Here is a 21,402-nt window from a genome sequence, read left to right as displayed (position 1 = left end):
AAATTTTAATCAAAAAGATTTTCTTTTCTCATGTCCATATAAACTATTCATATTCTGTTATTTCCAGCATCAGAATCACATCCTTATTGTTGGAGGTTTTATGAACAACATGCATTGATGAGACGAAAAGAAGAAAAGCAAGAGGGAGTCCTGATTTTTTGACCGCATATAATCTGTCTGAGATACGACTGACATGGCCGTCACTTTCAGAGTCAACGTTTCTGAACTTGCTAATAGACTTCAGACACATTTCAGCTGTCTGGATTGGTAGCTCCTAACTCAATTATGCTACTTATCTGTCCTCTGCATCTTCCGGCCGTGTCATCTTAGAAGTTGACTAACACATTTAAAGGAACAGGCTGTCATTTTGGGAAGTACTCTTGTTTCCCATCTAACCACACAGATGAAACGGATATTGATCCTTCCATCAGACTGAGATGCCAATCAAGCATATTCTCCCAAATGGTGGACTGTTCTTTTAGAGCTGACTTGTTTATTTTAAGGGATTATTTAGGTTTTTTATAACATTTTTCTTATTTATGTGGTATTTGCCGTCGTATCTGTTGGTTATGATATGGTTGTACTCATTAAAGCTGGAGTGTGGAACTTTGGTCTCCCCCCTCTGGCAGTGAGAGTAATTACAAAAACACTGTCAACATGCTAACATCATAGCCTACTCTGTCGCTACTGTTGTGGCTGTAAAACGGTGGATAAATTGTTTTGAGCATCGCACAATCCCTGCGAAATGACTCTTTTCACTATTGGAACTTGATCTATTCGGTCCGATAACATTTGGAAAGCCTAAAAGAACTGCGCGATTAAATGATTTTATCGCTATTCAAGTTAGCAGAGGGCTAACCGGAAATTAGCCGCTCGGCTGACGGAAGCCTCTGGATGGGATGAATGTATACTGCGTGTTCTCATGCATGCAGCACGTTAGACAAAGTTATTTGGAAGAGAAAATGAAAACGAAGGGTAACATTACCACACAAACTGACAACTGTAAACATTCATCACAGTTTACACACCAGCTTTCTGCTTCAACTTTGACCTACTGTACTTACCGTAGTTCATCTGTGCAATCAGGGATTATTGCTGACATTTCATGTGTTTACTTTCATTTTTACCTCAAAATAAAGGTCATAAAATAATCTGGTCAAGCTGTTTCAACCCGTATGTCTGTTCGTGTTTCTTGCCCTGTCTGACTTAATTGTAACAAGGTTGCCACATGGCCAGCAATAACTTACATGAGTACAATGTTATCATTACTATTCAAAATGATGGTCAAAACTATGAAACATTATAACTGCTGAGTAAACTAAATATCCTCTAAATCTACATTCTCTCCTTTATTGGGAATCATTATGACATACAGGTATTTCCAAAGCAGCTTCAATTAAAATCTACTTGAACAATAGCCAGGTATATACCTCACTGATCACACCTACAGTAAATGCTGTTTGAATCTATAAGAAAATATTCTATATTAACTTAATGGTAGCTTAAGTCAAATAACGACATCTTTTAGGAGATTTCCTGTATTTTAGTCCGTTTTGACATCATGTTTGATGACATATTGCTATGCATGCACACAGACACACACATAGACTCTCTATGCTTCACCTGTTGATAATGCACATGTACATCAGCAGTTTAAAATAGAAGAACTCAGCTCTTTAAAGATCCCCATGTTTTAGGACATATAAAAATACTCAGTTTTACCTTCTTTTACTCAGAGTTTACCTTCTTTTTTGGGCTGTCTGGTGTACAGTGAGCTGTCTGAAGACAGAGCTGTCATCATAGAGAGAAAAACATTTATATTTTATTTATCACTGTATCACCGGTGATCAGATCCAAATTCATTACCAAATTATGACAGTTATCTTTTCAGAATTACAAGAGTACAAACACAACCTGTCATGTTTTGCCACCCACTCACTCATTCTCTCTTTTGTCGTCCTGTCGTGGTGTCTCTCTATCTCTTGAACTGTGAATGAACCTTCCAGTAGTCCGGACATTATAACTGACAGCTGTGGTGTTAGCCACTTGCTGTCCTTGAGTGGACTGAGAGCTGCTGAGAAACTCAAAGTGCTGCTAAAGTAGGGATGTGCTGGGCTGTTTGTCAGGGCACAAGGCAGGATGCACATTAATTTATCATGATTATACAGAGCCACTCTAAATAATACAATCTTCATATTGTCCAGTTATAAATAATGAACATATAAAGTGTCGTGAGCAAAAAAAATGCTTGGATTATTAACAAGTTGGGAATGTGGTTAGAAATGATGACATTTTTTCTCCAGAGATGTGTGGTTTTGAATGGAGATGATTCTTTATTGCATTTTCAGCTAATAACAGCCTATGAATGCAGGAATGAACAGCTCCTCAGGGCCTCTAACCTCTGCATTCACTGCTGTTACATCATTAGTACAGACTAAGATATTGTACTGTGACTCATCACTGAGCTGACCTTAGATAACATTTCTCATACTGTGGAGCAAAACAGCTGTTTTCTCTTGTGGGGTGGGATGATACTGACATAAAGGATGTGTTTACAGTGGAAATCCCAATAACCATAGTATGTATATGCATCTGTAATTATAATGTTTAATGATTTGCATGTGTATTACCTTCAGTCAATGCGTATTGACAACTTGAGGTCAAGTGTCTTGCTCTTGCTAAAGCACTTAGAAAGTACTGATGATGGTGTGGACAACCTTCAGTGGTGAACAAACAATAATCACATCATCACAACGTGTCATGACTGGAGCCACTTCCTCATGTTACTGACCAAAGCAAACCCATACAGTTTAACTACCTGCCTCTGCTGTGGATCAGTGTTTGATGTATGTTTGTCTTTACACAATCACCATGTAACATATGGGCTCAATTGTCATGGCAGTGCAAAGACGAATACGAGCATCTTGGTGTTTTTTTTCACTTTGAAAGGCACTTTTCCCTTGTGTTTTGGTATTTTCAGTGCAATATTATAAAAGTATAAAACACTGTCAAATGGAGAACTATATTTGGTGGAAATATTCAAATTTAATCTGGGACAAGCTCAGCTGATTTGGTTAAAACTGCTAAAAAGATTCAACAACAGGAAATCTTAAACTGCACATAAAGGGCTGATTTCTACTGACTTTGTGGTGTTTTATGCAACATGTTAGTATTGATGCATAATGTTTCAAACATCCTGACCGACTGATTTCTCCTCCTGCGTGTTTAAACATGACTTTAATCTGCCACAAAAACACAAACAGAAAAGAATGCTGCATATTCAGACAAAATATTCACACGAAGATTTGCTGATTTGTGTACAGTGCGATGAGGTGAAGCTGAGCTTAACTTGGGTGATGGTTCATGTTCACTCACACTCAAGCATAAAAATATCATCCACCAAATCTCCTTTATTTTGATGGTACAGTAAAGTGTTTGATTTTGAAAGAGAGAGATAGATAGAGAGAGGGAGAGAGAGAGCTGTCAGTGTTTTGGAGGATGAGATGATTACGTAGCAGATGGTTGAGTTCAGAGAGGGAGAGGTGGCGGATGCTGGAAGCAAGGGATTGTGGGTACAGAGATAGGATTTTAATCCCTCAGAGTGCAACAGCTGTCTTACCCAACCACCCTTCATCATCACCGTCATCTCTCTCTCTCTCTCTCTCTCTGTCTTTCTTTCTTTCACACATGCACACACACACACACACACAGCCTTTTACTTGCCACCAGTTACATCATAATGCTTCTGTGTAACAGTGTTTTTTTATAGATTTATCATGTCAAACTTTGCCACAATTGTATTCTACGTGAAAGCCCTGCACAAATTGTTTATAAATGCTGGTTTGGCTTTAGTCTTTAGTTAATCCATAATGTTGCAGTTTAAGCCTAGTAGTACTACAATAGTAATTTTACTAATTTCATGCAATTTCACTGTAACAAGAGCATTTTACTTTTTTTTTTTTTAAGTTCTATTCTGATGCACATTAGATAATGGTTCCAAAAGATGTGGCAGTGTTGGTGTTATTATTTCATGGTAAACTGTATGTTAAAATATGAGTTTTTCATATTTAAACCTTTGTCGTATCCAGTTTAAAGCTGCATTGACAGATTTTTTGGGGCAAGTCAGGGAATGCAAAACAATCTGAAAACACGACACTGACATGAATTGACTGGCCCTATAAAGTTGTTAGCCAATGTGTTGGCAAACAGTCGCCTATTTACACCTCCAGCAGACAAGGAGCAAAATTATCATTCATTTGGATTGGTGTTTCTGCTACCTGACAAATGGTTTGGTCTCCACCAACTCCTGAGGGAAGTAGCTGGCTTTTTAGCTGCTAGATGCTCCACTAATTTTAGAGCTTTTCACATTAAGCATGGTCATTTGATTTATTGTTAATATAAATTATATTGATTCGTGCAACTTTAAGATAATACAGAGCAATCGGTCATTTATGGTGTACAATTCCAGTTTCTTAAAAGAGGGGATAATCCTTGTTGACAGTCCACCCGGCCTGAAATCTCCTCTGCTATACAAAGCTCTTCCTGGTCCTGTATTTGTGATTATATCCAGTCTAGTGAAGGCTTTGCTGAGGTGCATATGCTTGCTTTACACTTTATTCCCTTCCTGTAGGACTGGGATTATCAAACTGTAAGCAAGAACTGGAAGAATCATCGAAAATACAAAAATATATATATATATCTAAATTCAAGGTCATACAAAGTTTCAGCAACAGTAAAAATGTAGCATTTCTTTGTCAATCATAAAATGAAAACAAAAAAAGTGAGGATTGTGAGGAATGACTGCCCCGGAGACAACAAAGAACACCAACTCCAGGCCACTGAATATTCTGGCTTATGAAACCTCTCCAATGGAGCGATAAATATTGCAGAATAATACGCTAAGAGGGTAATGGAGGTTAGGAAGCTGCTATTTAGGATTGGTTCATTTTTATATGGGAATGATGGAATTATTGAGTGCAGTACAAGTGTGTGTGTGTCTGAGAGAGAGAGAGAGAGTGTGTGACTATAAGCCGAAATGTGTGTGTGCTAAACCATGCCCATAATAAGAATTCATGTGTGTTTGGGAGAAACAAAATCAGAGGAAAAAACAGCCAAATAGAGAGTCATTCATAGCTGGAATAGAGTAATAACGGGAAACAAAGAGTGAAAACAGGAAATCAGACGGTTAAAGAGGTAGAAACTCAAAGTGAAAGTTTGTGTGTGTGTTGTCCACTGTACTGTGTCCTTCCCCTGAAACAATGGCCTACAGTTCCACTCAAGGCCTGCTAACATATACTGTATGTCCTCATACTGGCTACTGGCCACTGTGTGTGTGTGTGTGTGTGTGTGTGTGTGTGTGTGTGTGTGTGTGTGTGTGTGTGTGTGTGTGTGTGTGTGTGTGTCTTTGGTACAGTTGCGAGACAATGACAGCTTGTTTGCTGGGAGGGTGGATGGAGGGATAAACAGAAACAGAGGACAGAAAGAAAGAAGAGTTTGTTCAGAGGTCATGCTGTCTAAGTATTGGAACACCGTTTATGTCTCATGTTTGTGGCATTTAGCAGGTGTAGTGAAGAGTATCCCCAACTAAAACCAGTTTTCCAGAAATCACTGGTCAACCAAACGGTGCTGATAGCATGAGGTCTTCTGTTTATTGACAACTAATTGGAAACACAAAACTGATCACTTTTTTTGAACCATGAGATGAGCAAAATTGTCATTTCACATGTTCAATTCTGAAATATTGCACAGTCGACTGAGTTTGTGAAACAGTTTGCAGCAAGCTAAATGTTTTCATTGTTTGTGTGTTTTGCATGTGAAATGAATTTTAGAGGTGGCACAATGGCATACAGTGTCAATGGAAAGATGCAAATAGATGCAAATTTGCCTGGGATGACACAAATTAATGCAAAGACCAAGCCCATGCTAAAAATGTTTCAACCTGGGTGAAAAATTCAAGTCTATCTTGTGGATTAAAGAGTTAAAAGAAGAGAGACTGGAGGGAAAATGACAGAAAGAGTTCAGTCAGAACTCCCACCGACAAGGCTGGTGCATCCATTGCTAGCTAGCTTACAGCTAATGTACAGTTGGTACATTTGGCTGCTAGAGGCACATAAACACAAAGGGGGTCCAGTGGTCAAGGTTTGAATTAATGACGAGAGGTGAAAATCTGCATCGCTCTCAGTCTGAACGACCTTTAGAGCAACCCCTATTTCTTATAATAGTCCATACAGTTCTTAACATTCATACAAACAGCCCATACTGAAATGTCGTTATCTGTATTACTGTATCAAAAGAGTATCAAAAGTACCCTGAACAGTACATGGATTTCTGTTTGCATCAGGGTGTTATTTATTCATACATATGCCTGACTATCACAGACTGGAAATCATTAATTAGGTCCCCTTTTATTCACCACTGTATCAGGAGAAGCACCCGCTTCAAGTTGTTATCAAAGGGGAGCACCAACACATCTGAAAAAAGCAAACACAACTAACTCTTTCTTGCTTTTGGACATATTTAAGTGGAGTTTTGGGGGTTATACTGGGCAACCAACTAAGTATAGTATAAGTCCAGGCAGTGCTTGCATTAGCTAATTGTTTCATTCATCCTTCACAATCAGTGACTAATTCTTCACCTGTTTCGCCACCAACTGACTGGTAACATCCAATCATATTAATACATTTTCTCTGCTGGTACGCTCATGCCTGTTTGTATGTGTTTATTTGGGGGGGGATTAGTTCTCCCAGAACAATCCTCGTTGCTGCTCAGTTTCTGTGAGAGCTCCCACAAAGAGAAGAGTCTTCTCCATCAAATCTAACTGTGCAACCTTTTAATATAAATGTGTCTCAGAAAGAAAAACAGTCTTTTTATAGACTCTGCCATGTTTTAAAAGTGGTGAAAATCAACAATGGGCAATTTCCGAGACTAATTTATGTCCACTTCTTTTGTTTTATATCTAGCATACTTAGTCAAAGGATAGGTTTGAAAAATCTGAACCTATCCATTGAGTTACATCCATTACAACCTTTAACAAGCATTAATTATAATGCGTTATACTCATGTTAAGTTGTAAATTACTAGTTTGTCAACATTCACCCATGTTTTTGAGCACTTTATTGAATTCAAATTGGTAATTGCTGTGACACGACAATAATGATAATCTTACGAAAGGATTCCTCAGGCTAGCTTGTCTTACTGAAGTGAATAAAGAGAAGAAAACAGAGGAAAGATAAAACATCACACAGCGCAACACATCTCAGTTTCTTCATCTGTCTTCGGTCTGATTTTTATTGTCAGGCTGCATCTGCGATCTGTCTGCAAATTGTGTGAACTGGGCAATCACATCTGTGCTCACCTCAACAGGCTTGTAGAAGGTGTGAAGTCACATACAAATAGTAAGTGTGATGTTCACTGGAAGAACGAAGTTACAGTTTTATGTACACACAGGCAATGTGACTGTCTGACAGCCTGTGAAGCAGAGAGGGTGAAGAAGATAGAAAAGATAGCAATAAGCATTGAAAAATAAAGATAATCACATCTGTCTTTCCTATTTCTCTCTAGTAACAGGACTATGGACCTGAGCCTGCGAGACGCTCTGGGTGGGGGTGGAGGTGGAGTCCAAGGTGGAGCCCCAGCTGAGGCCCTGCTGAAGAGAGACTTTGTGGCCACACTGGAGAAAGAGAGCTATGATGACAAGGTGGGAGAGACAGTCTCCAAGAGCGACTACCGACCCTTGCTGGACGGAAAGGATACCAAGAGTGGTGAGTCGCCACAAGCGTTTAGAGCGTTGAGACTCGAAGGAGTGATGTTTTTCCTTAATGTGATGTTGATCCCTGTAGGGAAGTTCACTTGTGTGGAGGAGGTGAGAGTTGAGTTTGCTGGTAGGCATTTTGAATTATCAGCCGACATTTTGGCATCATAGGGCTTGAATTCAAGTCATCTAGCTGACACTGGCCTCCAGTTTCATGGCGATATCACTGCAGTGTGTGTGTTCGCTGCATTTGCACTGGTCCACGTGGCCATGCTGGTTGTGTTGACCCTTTGTTGTGAATATTCCACCTTCTCTTCCCAGTTATCTCGCCATTACCATGTAATATTACACTAATACCACATAAAAATATAAATTTATTGTTGAATAGCTACAACAGAAAGCACTCTATGTTAGTATATTACATGATAAATTAAAATTTGGTAAATATGTAAATACAAAGTTGATGACATACATGGAATTGACTCACTTCAAAGTCACCAAACTCACCATTCTGTATGCTCCATGTGTTTTAAGTCCCAACAGGTATAGAGATGGTATACAGGCCTCTAATGTTTTAGTATTTAGAAATCATTTTCTACCAGCACACTGCTTACATTTTTCATGCAGTCCTGCTGAATAATATAACATATCTTCTGCAGCTTTCATGAGAACTTAATTGCATAATCAATAACACATGTCACATTTAGGATAGTTGTTTGTATACCCATGGAGATGGAATTGGCTAAAAAGGTCCTTTAAAGGGGTGCTCCAGTGATTTATTATTGCACTTCTATAAAGTTGGGGGACTTGCAAGAGACACATTTACAAAAAAGAGTGGTCAAAATCAAGGTAGCAGGGATATTCTCAATCTTAGTCCCTAGAATAGATAAAGCTCCAAAAATATAGATCCTACACCTCCCATAATGCAACCCAATAGCATCTTTTGTAAAACTCTTCCTGCCTGGTAAAAAAAAAACCCTCATCCCAAGTTTCTAATGCATACTTTCTTTTTTGTTTCCAAGCCCAAGCTGAGACATTTTCTCAGACTTGACAAAACCTTAAGAGCAACAGAAGACATCATACAGTGTTTTCACAGGCTGAGTCATATCCGTCATGACAAGTAAACTGACCTTTATGAGTAGAGCTGATTAGATGCCCCAAATAGAAACCAAATACTAATTTAACAATGTTAGAAACACATTTTCTTAGTGTTTCTCATCAAATTTCTGTCAGCACCTGGACGTAAAAAGGAAGTATTTTCTGAAATGTTACAGATAAACTTCTGTTCAACTGTGATGAGGTTTAAGTACTCCAGACTCTGGTCCGGATCCGGGAACAGAATTTAACTGAGTTTAACCTGAGCAAGACTGCTTTTGATATTAAAAAAGAAAGGTAGACAGTGAAAAACATGCATGTAGGAATGACTGGACTGAAAAATACATGTTCATGTTGCCTGAGGGAAGTAAGAGACTATTGTGTTTGATTTGTGGAAAACTAAAACGCTACAACGACACCAAACATGCCTGTTTTGAACAAAACTATCCCAAAAACAGGTAAGAGCCACAAAACTGAACCGGTTGAAGTCATATAAAATTAAACATTTTCAACAGTGAATGCAGTGAAGAACTCATATCGCAGACTCACTAATAAACACTTGCACCAGTGTCTCCTCTTTTTATGCTCAAGTTTAAGAGCTTGGTTACACAACTATAGATTGAGATACAGTAAAATATCATCATAATGCACCCTTACTGGACCTTTGATGCGGTTGACACCTAAGACTTGTATTTGAGTACCCCTGCTCTAGATTGTCCACTTTTTATAGTTTTTAAAAATAAAACAATCCAGTGTTATGCTCTGTTGGCTGAACTCATGTGCCAAGATCCTTAGAAAGCTCTGACAACATAATTATATTTAATTGCTACCTCTGCAATGCAAAAATGTCCATGTGACTCAGTCTAATAATGGTTATTTTGTTAAGTGTGAAACTCTTCTGCTTGTAGCTTGAGCCATCAACACAAACTTCTCTCATTGCTATTGGAGTTTATGTAAGTATTAACTTGAACAAAAACAGAACAAGGCAGATCATAGGTATTAGGAACAATACCTTATAGTTGTTATTATAGTAGTACAGTAGTATTTTTTAGTAATATCAGAGTAAGAAACACTGAAATATAATAACTGTCGACAGTGATACTACAGAGATAGGCTTAGAAACACTGTGTTTCACTCTGCTTACCTTTAGCCAGGCTCAGACTTCAGTTTTAAAATCCTAACTGATCTTGAAATCAGGTTGCACCACGCACACTGCTGCTGAGACTTGTGGTCCCACTCAGAAAGTAGTAAAATATTGAAAAATATCAAAGATATCAAATATCAACATATCCATTATGTTTGAAATTATGAAGTTCTGGAGGTTTAAGATCGGATCTGTAAACCCTTCATATTACCAGATAATCTGGACCGAACATTGGTACCAACCTAGGTCTCAGACCAAATTTCTCCTCTGATTGTTGGGAGGGGTGAATCAGGGAAAAATTGGCTCAAAACTCCTGTAGTCTGAGCCCGGCTTTGCATGAATGAACTGAACAATGGATGGATGAAAGACAGAAGGAAAATGCATAACAGAAATGAAGAGAGAAGTAATATAGATATGAGCAAACTGGAGGGTTTAATGGAGAGAAGAGTGAAGGATGGAGAGTAAGGGAGTCCTCCTGGTTGGAGAGTTAAATAGAGCAGACACAAAAGCCCTGTAGACACACAGGGATGGATTATTATATAGAGGGGGATTTGTTCAAACTTCAAGGGGAGGGGGGAGTAATTTGTGACTGGACTGGAGTAGTATTTCTGGTCTATTTTAAAGGATATTTACATTCAGTAGTCCCTCTGTGGGCCTGTACCATTGAATAAAGCCCCCTTTACATCAGTGTGTTCATGTTCAGTAATGATGTGGTCAAGGTGACCACATGTTCATAAATGGCAGTTTAAATGTTTTGCATATGGTAATGTTTTTAAAATGTAAAATGTGTAAAATTAATGAAAATATTTCAAAGATGTGGTATACATGGAAGTAGTGTGTCTTAAAAATAAGACCTTATTTCCCATAAATCACATTGTTTTTGGTTCCAAAAGTCATCTTTCTTCCAACTCAAAAACTGTTTTTTGACCAATATTCACAAATATGTCTTGTGTCTTCAAGAAAATAATGAAATTAATGCTGCTGAATGTTGTCATTGTCCTGTCATGGTTCTTCAATCTCAACCCAGTCAGTCTAAGAAAAGCCCACTTCTAAGAAATCTCATCTCTCTTATTTTTTGTAAAAAAAACCCAAAAAACTACCTAGTCTAGCTCATTTTGAGTAATTGTATTTTCATTTTCTTTAGAATTCTTTGTTTTCTCTGGTCAGTGACATCTGACAATGTAACTAGTTGTAAAAGTGTAGATATCTGACTGGCAAACCTTTTAGCTGCTTGCGCTAACGTTAGCTTCACAGCACTGAATCCAGATCAGAACCAGAAAAACCAGAACCTTTAGGGTGATATGATTGAAACGATGATATAATGTGCTTTAAAGTCGAACTTGAAGAAGATTCTGACTACTGTTCGCTGTCCACCTGCTGTCATCTGAAATTTAAACCTTTCTTATTTTGCTATTTTAGTTCAGCGGTGTGGGGTGACTTATGTCACTGTAACTTGGTTTTGTCCGTATCCATAAGACATTTTTTTTTTTACCTAAGTCATTTTTCAACGTTGTAGTTGTAATCTGTGCTGTGTAAAGACTTGTACAGCGTTCACTCCTCTCTATCCTGCTGTTACATGGCTGAACTCACCACAACACCTCCACTAGCTCATGGATTCGTCTCCTCTGTTGAGCCGTGACAATAGAGTTTCAGCTGGACAGCTAAAGCTAAAACTTTCTATAAAGCTCCATAAGGCAAAGGGAGCTGCAGAGTTGGGTAATATATATGTAGGTTTGCACATTACAGACTACAGACTATTATTTGATACATTATACTGTTCCAAAATCCTGATTTTGATCAATTATTTATCCTTACTGTTAGAAAGAAAGTTTCTCACTAATATTATTTATATTAACATTAATTGCAGTACTGCAGTCATCATATATTGATGTGAAATTTAACATACGCTGTCTTAATCAGCCTTTTCCCATGGTTGTTAAAGAGACATGATATATTAATATTTAATGTTGTTTTCAACCGTGTGGGGCACAGCAGTAAGAAACATATTTTGCGGAGCTTTTGGCTGAATTCAGAACATATAAATCATGTGATCTCAATATCACTAACAGTCAACAGCAGTTCTATAATAATTGTAGACATCTTCTTGTTGGTATCACTGCATAAAATACAGAAACCACAAGCTCCTCAGATAGTACTATGGACCAGGCCAGCAGGGATCCTCACAGAAATGTGTATGCATGTGTGGAAGATTAAGTGTAATTGCTCTGACACTTTGGCCAAGCCTGTCTAGACGTGAATTACTCACTTGAACTTACTAACTGTCTTTATCTCTCAGACTTGTTCTCTTTTATTTTTCTGCCTCTTTCTTGTCTTTTAGGCTTCACCTCCAATTGTTCTTTTTGTATTACTTTTTCTGCCATCTCTAGTCTTTTTGCTTTCTCTTTCTTTCAGTCTACCACCTCTCCTCTCTGTCTTTCTCTCTTCCTGTCATTGTTGCGCCGTGTCAGCCTGGAGACAGTGCTGTATTAGCATCATTACCATCATCACACACATACACACACACACACACACACACACACACACACACACACAATTAGTACTCTGCCAGTGGCACAGTCTGGTCCAATGAGTTGCATGTTAACCTGTCTAGCTCTACATTTGACATGCAACAGTCCAGAGCTGTAGGGAACCAGAGTTTGGCAACAACTCTATGACACTGGTAGCTGTTGCATGTTGGTCAGATTCCTTGTTTAGATAAGAGTATAAACACAAAAAAATGTATATGTGATCACTGGCTTATGTGTTCTTGTGATATAGGGCTTCACTGCTATAAAGTGGTGAAGCTAACGACAGATTTTTAAAAAGAAAATGAAAGCAGCAGAGGCTGAGACTTTTAGTCCCTAGTATGCGTAATCTTTCCAGCCCTTTACTCCCTAGTTTCTAATGCAGGCTTCCCGTTAAAACTTGACGTGTCAAGCTCAAGCTGAAATGAAATCATCTTGGTTACATTTTCAGACTGACAAAGCTTCTCCAGAGCTACAGAGGACATTAAACATTACACATACACATACACATACACATTTTACAGACTGAGTAATACTCTTAGAGACGAATAAACTGATGTTCATGTGTAAAACTGATGATGTGCCCTTTAAACTCAAGGTTCACATACTATCTTTCTCCATCTGTCTCTTTCTTCAAGATGGCGTTGGCTCAGTTGTCACAGAGAGACACTGCATAATTTTATATTCTAACAGATTGCATCACATGTAATATTTTATGTAATGTAATTAATGTAATACTCTGTAGGGACATTATACTACAGTAAAATTACTGTTGAAATTTTAACTCTTTTTTAAAAAAAATCTTCATTATAACTTTTATTAGTCAACTCATCATTGTGTTGTAGCTACTCAGCAGTGAGTTGATGGTTCTTTCTCATATGTTACTGTATCAATAGATTTTAGGGACAGTTTGATTTATATCATAGCTTGTAAAACATTCGACAGACTTCCACTTATTTTTCAATAACACATCCAAATCAGAAATACCAATTTCACACTGACACCTTTATGTTTAGAGTCTCACATTATCATCAATATGATGTGGCATGAAAATTAAATGTCTCATGTGATTTGTTTACATAACCTTTTCAAAATTCACCATGCAGATGAGATGGCATAAAGCAACATAGGTCCAGAGATTGATGAGATTGTGTTTATTGGTTTGATATTTATGATGCTAAACACAGATGGCGTATCAAACTGAGTTGCGTGTATATATTTTTTAATCCTTTATGATAAAGCATCAGCCCAAAGCGTTGGGGAGATGGCCCATGCACAGCTGGAATGATAATGATCACCAAAAGCAGGCAGACGTACATCCTCTGGCTGTGTGTGTGTGTGTGTGTGTTTATGTGTGTGTTTGTGTTTCTGTGAGAGCTGCAGCTCGACTATTTAAAACACTGGTGACTATACAGGCCTGTAGGCTACATTCTGTATGTACCATATGGGTGTTCTTGTATAATAGTGAGATGTTTTACCGCACATCACATTACACCACAGAATCACATGTGATAAGATGTGAACCCAGGGACCCCTCAAGGATCCATTGTGGTCCCCCTTTTCTGTATATTTGCTTTGTTGAATACTAGTATACAACTAAGTGATAAAAACTTAAGTTTGAATTTAAATATTGGTTTTGAGATGATTTATTGAAAACAGCTGCTGGAGATTAGAGTTAACTCCTATTAGACAAAGGTTGAACATGTCAAACATTTGTCCAGTGCAACAGAAAGATATACTTTTTCAGATCTTTTCAGATAAATGATATGATTTTCTTGGTTATGATTAATAAAAGTTAGTAGTTTACTGCTACAGTTTGTTTGTAGGCCATTAGCCTCCTTGGTTTTAGTGCTGAAATGATAATTAACCTCTTAGGGCATGGAGGCTGCTGACTAACCATGATTTGTGTATAATTCATTAATTCTTATTTTTCTTATTACTATATTCATATTTTCATTTGTGAATATATTCATGTGATACCTCATTTGAAAGCGCAGAATGTCCTCTTTAATCAGCATGACTGACAGAATTACACAGTTAATTTCTGTTTTCATATTCTTAAACGGCAGCATGTGTTTTTCTTTGTTTCATATAATTGAAAAATGAAATGAATTATTCAGTTTTGGACTGTAGTTAATATAAAAAGGCTCTTGGAGCTTATGATGAGCATGTTAGTGTTTTCTCACAAGACACAATCAATAAATCACTTTAATTGATAATGAAAATAACCATTAGTTGCAACCCTACTTAAGGGAATACTGTTAAGCTGAACGCTGAGTGTTGCGGATATGTGCATGCAATGGGAAATGAATGTTTTTTTTATTGAGATTTAACATTGGGATTATGCCAAATAGGGTACAATACTTGGGGAAGAGACACCTTTTTTTATGTAACTGAAGTATTTGCAACTAAACTTCTATTGCAGAGGATCTTTTATGTTCTGGAGGGAGGGTAAAAAAAAATCTGAGTCGACCATTGGAGCTAATGTGTTTCTTGCTATATGCAGTATATCAGAGTCAAGAGTTTAATGCGATGAGTTTTATTTTTCCAGTAAAATTTGTTGAGGGCATCATCCAGCTTGAGGAACTCTAGATAAAATGCTATTTGTTGAAAGGCACAGAGCTTTCACAGCTGCCTCACTGTTTGTAACTGAGTATGTTTAAAATGGATATAATCCTATTTATCCTTTCAATTTAGCGTACGAAAAAGGATGTGTCATCCACATCCTGCTGTGAACCTTTATTGAATAATGAATGTGTTATAGTGAATACAGTATATACACTTTAATCTGTTGGCAGTGACAGTACAACAATAATGATTACAATAATCTGATATGACCGCAGGTGAAATATATTCTGTATTAATATAAAACATTTCTGACATAATAGCTTGCCAGACTGACATATTGGCATATCTACTTGGATGCTCAGGGTACATGTCAGAATCACTACCAGTCAATGAGATCTATAGTCTGAGACAAGGGAGTGTCTCCCACTGTTTTTTTACCATCTCTCTCTGCTTTTCTTTTTCATCTTTCACTTCCATTTGACCCTCACTCTCTTTTATTTTCTTCATCTGTCTCTTCCTTTTATATTTGTTTACTCATACTCATTCTTCCTCTTTGTCTCTCTTCTTCTCATTCCTGTCTTGTCTGGTGCCTTGTTTATCTCTGTCTCTTGAATTCTGCAGTGGGAAGTGTTGTGCTTTTCCCCTCATCATTTATTAATGTGGAAGTTGTGAAGTCATGTGAGGCTGCGGCTGTGATGCAGGACTTAAATAAGCCTGACTTCTATGATGTGAACTGAATGGGGAAGCCAAAAACTCATCTGTCTTCAATGTCTGTACAGGCGAGACCTTTAGTTCTGTCCAATTTTCTTCCTCAAACTCATTTTCACCTTCACTATTGCTAATATATAAAAATAATCAGTTTTTTTTCTCTCTGAAATGAAGTAGCATTTCGTGATAAGGCAGATGGGAATTTGTTAATGCTCTTGCTTGTTCTTAAGAAGTTTTTGCGGTTAAGGTCAGAGTCTGACATTCATAAGGAGGAAAGCCAATTTTACCTCCTTCTTAAATCCTTAAAGTGTTGTTTTCTTGACAGTTTTACAGTTCAGTAAAAAAATATTTCAGCTTGTTTTTAATGCAAATCCACTCATTACAAGTATTTTCTAAAATGAAGTGTCATTTTTCCTTTTCCAGTACAGCAACCTGTTTTATTCTATCTTGTTTGAAGATAGACAACCACTCATTGGAAAGAGGCTGCAATAGCTTCTTACCTCACATTTCATAAGAAAGTACAGTTTTTAGTTTTAGCCAGTTAGTTTTTCACGTCATAAATGACATGATAACAGATAATGGAAATGTTTTTGCTGTATAAAATGCAGAGATCGAGTGTGTAGGGAACCATTTTAAAGATGAGAGAGCAGGGAGCACATATGATGGATGGTGATATGAGCTATTTGTTTTCAGTACAGAATGCAGACATCAACATGGGGCAAAATGTCCCTCTCATTGTTCTTATATATTATGTACTCTCTAATATCTTTATGAAAATCTTATTTTTGGCTTTTCCTGAAACAGTAAGAGTGTGAATAAGTTTCATCCTACATCCAGTGCCGCAATTGTAGTCAAATGAGCACATTATGTAGTTTTTATATGTGTTGATATCCTCAGAAAATACAGATTTCTTTGTGTTCATGTCGTGGTAGCGTCCAGTTACGTAGCATTCATGGTGATGCCAGGCAACAACTCATTTATCCACATACGTGCAAGTCAGTTTGGCTTTTTTATGCTTTTAAGTTGACCCAGATTTGAATGGAGTGAAGTTGAGTTTTACACTGGGCCTCTGTAGCAGCAGAGAGGAAGTAAAGTCATACTGCAGTCTGCTGTTGTTTCTATCAGGCTGGGATGGAGCTGTGTTTGCTGAGGCATGATAACACATCCCTGCAGTGTGTGTGCTTTCATTGTACATATGTGTGATCGAGGTAGAGGAGAGAGAGAGAGAGGAGCTCTGCATTAACAAATGCTTTCTTTCTCTCAGTCTGTGTGTGTGTGTGTGTGTGTGTGTGTGTGTGGTTGTGGTCAGCAGAGACACAATGACTCTGCAGTAGTATCTGAGGCATTCTGCTTTCCTGAGTGCAAGGGTCTGCACTTTAAATGCAATGTGTGTGTGTGTGTATTACAGTCTACTGCAGTAACATGTGACTGCAGTGTATTGCAGCTTCACACACATGCAGTTCTGGTGAGGTCATCTTTCTCTCTCTCACACACACACACACACACACACACACACACACCTTGGCTGTCACTGCCAATAATTAGGATGTGTGTGTGAGTGTGCTGAGTTCAGCAGCTATGTTGAAGTGAATATGGAAGTGAAGCTTTTACAGCACACACTGACTGACGGATGAAGCAGATGTGACATCCTGAACCACTGAGACAGACACAAAAGTTTAGTTTGAGAGTTTGTCACACAATGGGAGAGTACCTGCAGTGTACTGTAGTAATGAACTCCATAATAGGCCTACATGGGATGTCATTTTAAAGGGACAGTTCAGGTTTTTTGACACAAGGTGAGTGATATGAATACTGGATATTGATAAGTTTGCTTAGTCTGGTTATGTTGTTTGGGTTTTTTTGTTTTAACAGTGTTTATTCTGCCTGGCCAGGTGTCTCTTGAAAAAGAGATTTTAATGTCCCACAAGACTTTTAAATAAAGGATAGAAGAAGATATTAGTGACTCACTGATAGCTAATGTAGGCCAACTTACACATTACATATTACATTTAAAAAGCAATCACATTACTTAGTATTATTAATTACTCAACAACTAAAGTAATAAGTTACATTACTTGTTACTTTACTTTCGTTACTAACCCATTAGCTCTGTCACACACAGAGCTATAAGACAAAAACATTTCATATCACAAGATCACATGTAATAAGGTTGTAACCAACCATAACATTACATTATATTACACTTGTTTGTCAGATGCTTTTGTCCAATGTGACTTACTATAAATGCGTTCAGAACAAGAAAAGTGTAAAACAGTTCACAACTATTTGTTGCTACAGTAAATTCTGAAGGTACAATGTGTCAGAGACAGGTCGGTTTAGGTGAAATGTATGATTATAGTGCAAAACATAATTATATAAAGAGCCTGTACCTCCCAGAGGTCCCACCAGCTTCTCATTCTGTCAGTCACACTAAGAGGATTTGCATCATGTATTCAGTGGCCATGGGATTGCCACATTATTACAGAGCATCTGCAGTGTGTTGTTACTCTGTTAACGGTTGTCAAGGACCATCTACACTCAGAGGAAAGAATAATTCACCTGAACATCTTTGTCTTTCTCTCTTCTACTCCACTCTGTTTCTGTTTCTCTCCTTTTGTTTCTTTCCCTTCATTTACTCATGCTCTGATGTCATGCATCTTTCAGTTTTTTCATCCTTTCTCTAATAAATCATGATTTTGTTCTGGCTCATTCTAGTGAAGGGTGCTCACTCTCTGTTTATCCCACCATCCATCACCTTAACACTGATAAATTCACCTTACCCTCTCCCTCTATCCCCCACCTGCTTTCCACAATATATACATGCATTTCCCTTTCTGTCATATACCAATCTGCTGCATTCTCATAACAAATGTAATATTAGCATGATCCAGGTGTGGGTTTTTATTTCTTAGAAATATATAGACATCTCTAGAAATATATATATATATGTATATTTGTTTTGAAACATACTCTTTCATTGAAAGTGCATTTTAAGATGGTCTTTTAATAGCCAGTATGAACAGGTGGAATGTTTACAGAAAAGAGGAAAAACCTCTTTCAGTGATCATATGGACATACTTGAAAAAATGTGAGCCTATCCTTTAAAGCTGGAAACAGTGGGCTATGGGAGATGTGTAATTTATTTGTTTTAGCACCAATAACATCACAGTAAGAAAGCAACTACCAATTATCCACACCATGGTTTCATTTAATCGCAGCAGTTACACCAACATAAAGCAATTCATGTGAGAATTATAGATTCATGTTTAAAATACACGTTCATCAGTCATCACTCATCAATATCTGTACCCCTGTTATCTCTCTATCTATCAATCTATCTATCTATCTATCCTCTGCTATCTATCTGTCCCTCTTTCTCTTTGCCTCACCCTTTTCTCTGCTGCTGCTGCTATTTGCTGCCTTCCTCACCTCTCCCTCACTTTTCAACCCTCTCCTCTTTCCAGTCCGGTCCAGCCCCCCTCCCCTCCCTCGCTCTAAGTGCTTGTTTCTCTCCAGAGACAGTGACAGCTGTGACTGAGGATGGGATGATGTAGTTTGACACTAACCTCCCCTGTCCTTGACTCAGACAGCGACAGTAGAACGACTTTAGTGTTAGCAACATACGCACGCAAATATTAGCTGCATGAAACTGGGGCAAAAACTAATCACACAAAACTACAACCTGTCTCATGGCATTATTAATAGGTATATCACAAATGGTTGCACTACAATTACAAGTCAAAAGAACCGATTAAGGAGCTCTGTCATTCATAACAAGTTTGCTGTTGCCTTGTGAAAAATAGCAACATTTAACTTAAAATAAATAGATATATTTAATATTGACCTTATTGCCCAACTGTAACTGACCCATATGATGTTGATCTAAGTATAGCAGCAGCAGGTCAGCCCAGAGGCTGACTGTCATCATCTGGAAGTTGTAGTCTTACTGTGATCTTAAGTGCAGTTTGGTCCATTTTAGGTGGTTGGTATAACCAAGTCATCACTTCGGTGCACTTCAGCCATCCCCAAACCACTCCAGAGGCACGGCACAGCAGATACTCCTGCACTATGACCTCTGTGATTCAGCATCTTCCAGAAATGTAATATTGTATTTCTATGGAATTGGAGGACTTGTAAGAGACAGATTTTAAAAGGGAATGATCAAGATCAAGGTCCAAGGTAACCCTGATGACATCACCAGGGTGGTTTTCTCAGGCTTGACCAAGCTCCTCCAGAGCCGCAGAATACATCTGTTTTCACTTGCTAAGTAGATTACTCATGATGAGTAAACTGACTGTGATGGGTTCCTGGGGATGGGTTAATTTACTGTACTTGTCAGATATGTTAGTCACAGTCCAGCTTATAATTGATTGAGTATGGGTGAGCAATATGAAGATGTATATTTATCTGCAATCAGAGATTTTGCCATATCATGGCCGCTATCACTTTAACGTCTTGTATTAGGCCATTGTGGGCAATTGTGCAAATCAATGCGCAGGTCTGCTTTTTGGCAATATTGGATTTTTGTATGATTTGTGCATCAGTGTGATAAAGTAGCTGGATTTGTCGGGTACTTGTGTCACCAAAAAAGACCAAAACCAACAACCGTGTTTTCTCTTCTGTTTTCTCTTCTCTTCTCTTCTGTCTTCGTGTACAAGAAAGGAAACACACTGATAACCAATAGAGTTGGGAAGTGGAAGGAGCTATTTCAGATGCGCCTGGTTTTGGAAGTAAAAATCCTGTTAATTTTTCCGTAGACAATGTTACTTTACTCACAGTTGGAGCACTTCTACGACCTCTGCGGTTAAATCATCAGAACAAAAGATGAACAACTGCGTTAGAAAATATCTGGTTCTTTGCTAAAAAGTCAAAGACTGTGTACATAAAAATTTGGGGTAGAAGTTAACTGCGACTCTCAAGGTGCATTTCAGCAAGAAACAGCCAATCACGGAGCTTAAAATTTGGTCATGTGTGTCACTAATGGTGGGCAGAAGCTAAAGATTACTGATTTTACAACCTACAGTTAGCCAGTTCACTTCTAATTTCTGATTCACTTTTGAGTGAATTCAGCAGCTATGGCTATTATTTACAACTTCAGTGATGAAGCATTTTGAATTTATTACGTTCTGATTTTTGCCTATGGTTTCTTCTCCTTAACAACAGCAGCCAAGGCTCATGGGTATTGTAGTATTCTTAGCCATCCACCATGCCAAAGTCACAGCCAAAACTGGTGGTCATAATATAAACCTATAGGATCTTTACAGTATCCAGGAGAGTCCTGAGTTTCTATGTTCAGTAACATTGAGGAGATTGTTTAAAGAAATATTTGAAATGGGAATACAGCATGGAGAAAAACACTTCCAGAACCTGTGGCCCCTCCAATTTCACATTTCTATTGGACATCTTTCTGGACTTCTGGGGAAAAGCTATGAACCCAAATGACTATTGAGGGGAGTGAAGCTGAAAGGAATCATCACCTGACATTTCTCTCAAAGCCCTTTTTGTCAGATATAACTTCCATGTTAAGACCTAAGTACAAAATAGCGTGCGTGCGTACTTTAACAGTATAGTTTGGGGCACGCTAATTGTATTGTTGACTGTATACAGATACC

At 38.0% G+C, this 21,402-nt stretch overlaps 1 protein-coding gene across 6 annotated transcripts in view; it reads left to right on the top strand.

Moving 5' to 3' along the window:
• map4l (microtubule associated protein 4 like) overlaps nt 1-21,402 on the top strand; it is a 125,261-nt gene that overhangs the window by 29,684 nt on the left and 74,175 nt on the right. For all 6 annotated transcript variants that reach the window (XM_042427962.1, XM_042427965.1, XM_042427964.1 and 3 more), the window contains exon 2: nt 7,561-7,760. In XM_042427962.1, the coding sequence (XP_042283896.1) occupies nt 7,571-7,760 (190 nt within the window). In that variant the 5' untranslated portion in view covers nt 7,561-7,570. The remainder of the gene's footprint in view (nt 1-7,560; nt 7,761-21,402) is intronic.

Source organism: Thunnus maccoyii, chromosome 12 (assembly GCF_910596095.1).
Source record: "Thunnus maccoyii chromosome 12, fThuMac1.1, whole genome shotgun sequence".
NCBI classification, from domain to species: domain Eukaryota; kingdom Metazoa; phylum Chordata; class Actinopteri; order Scombriformes; family Scombridae; genus Thunnus; species Thunnus maccoyii.
The sequence above is the reverse complement of the archived record's forward strand: the minus strand, read 5'-3'. Positions and strand labels throughout refer to the sequence as shown.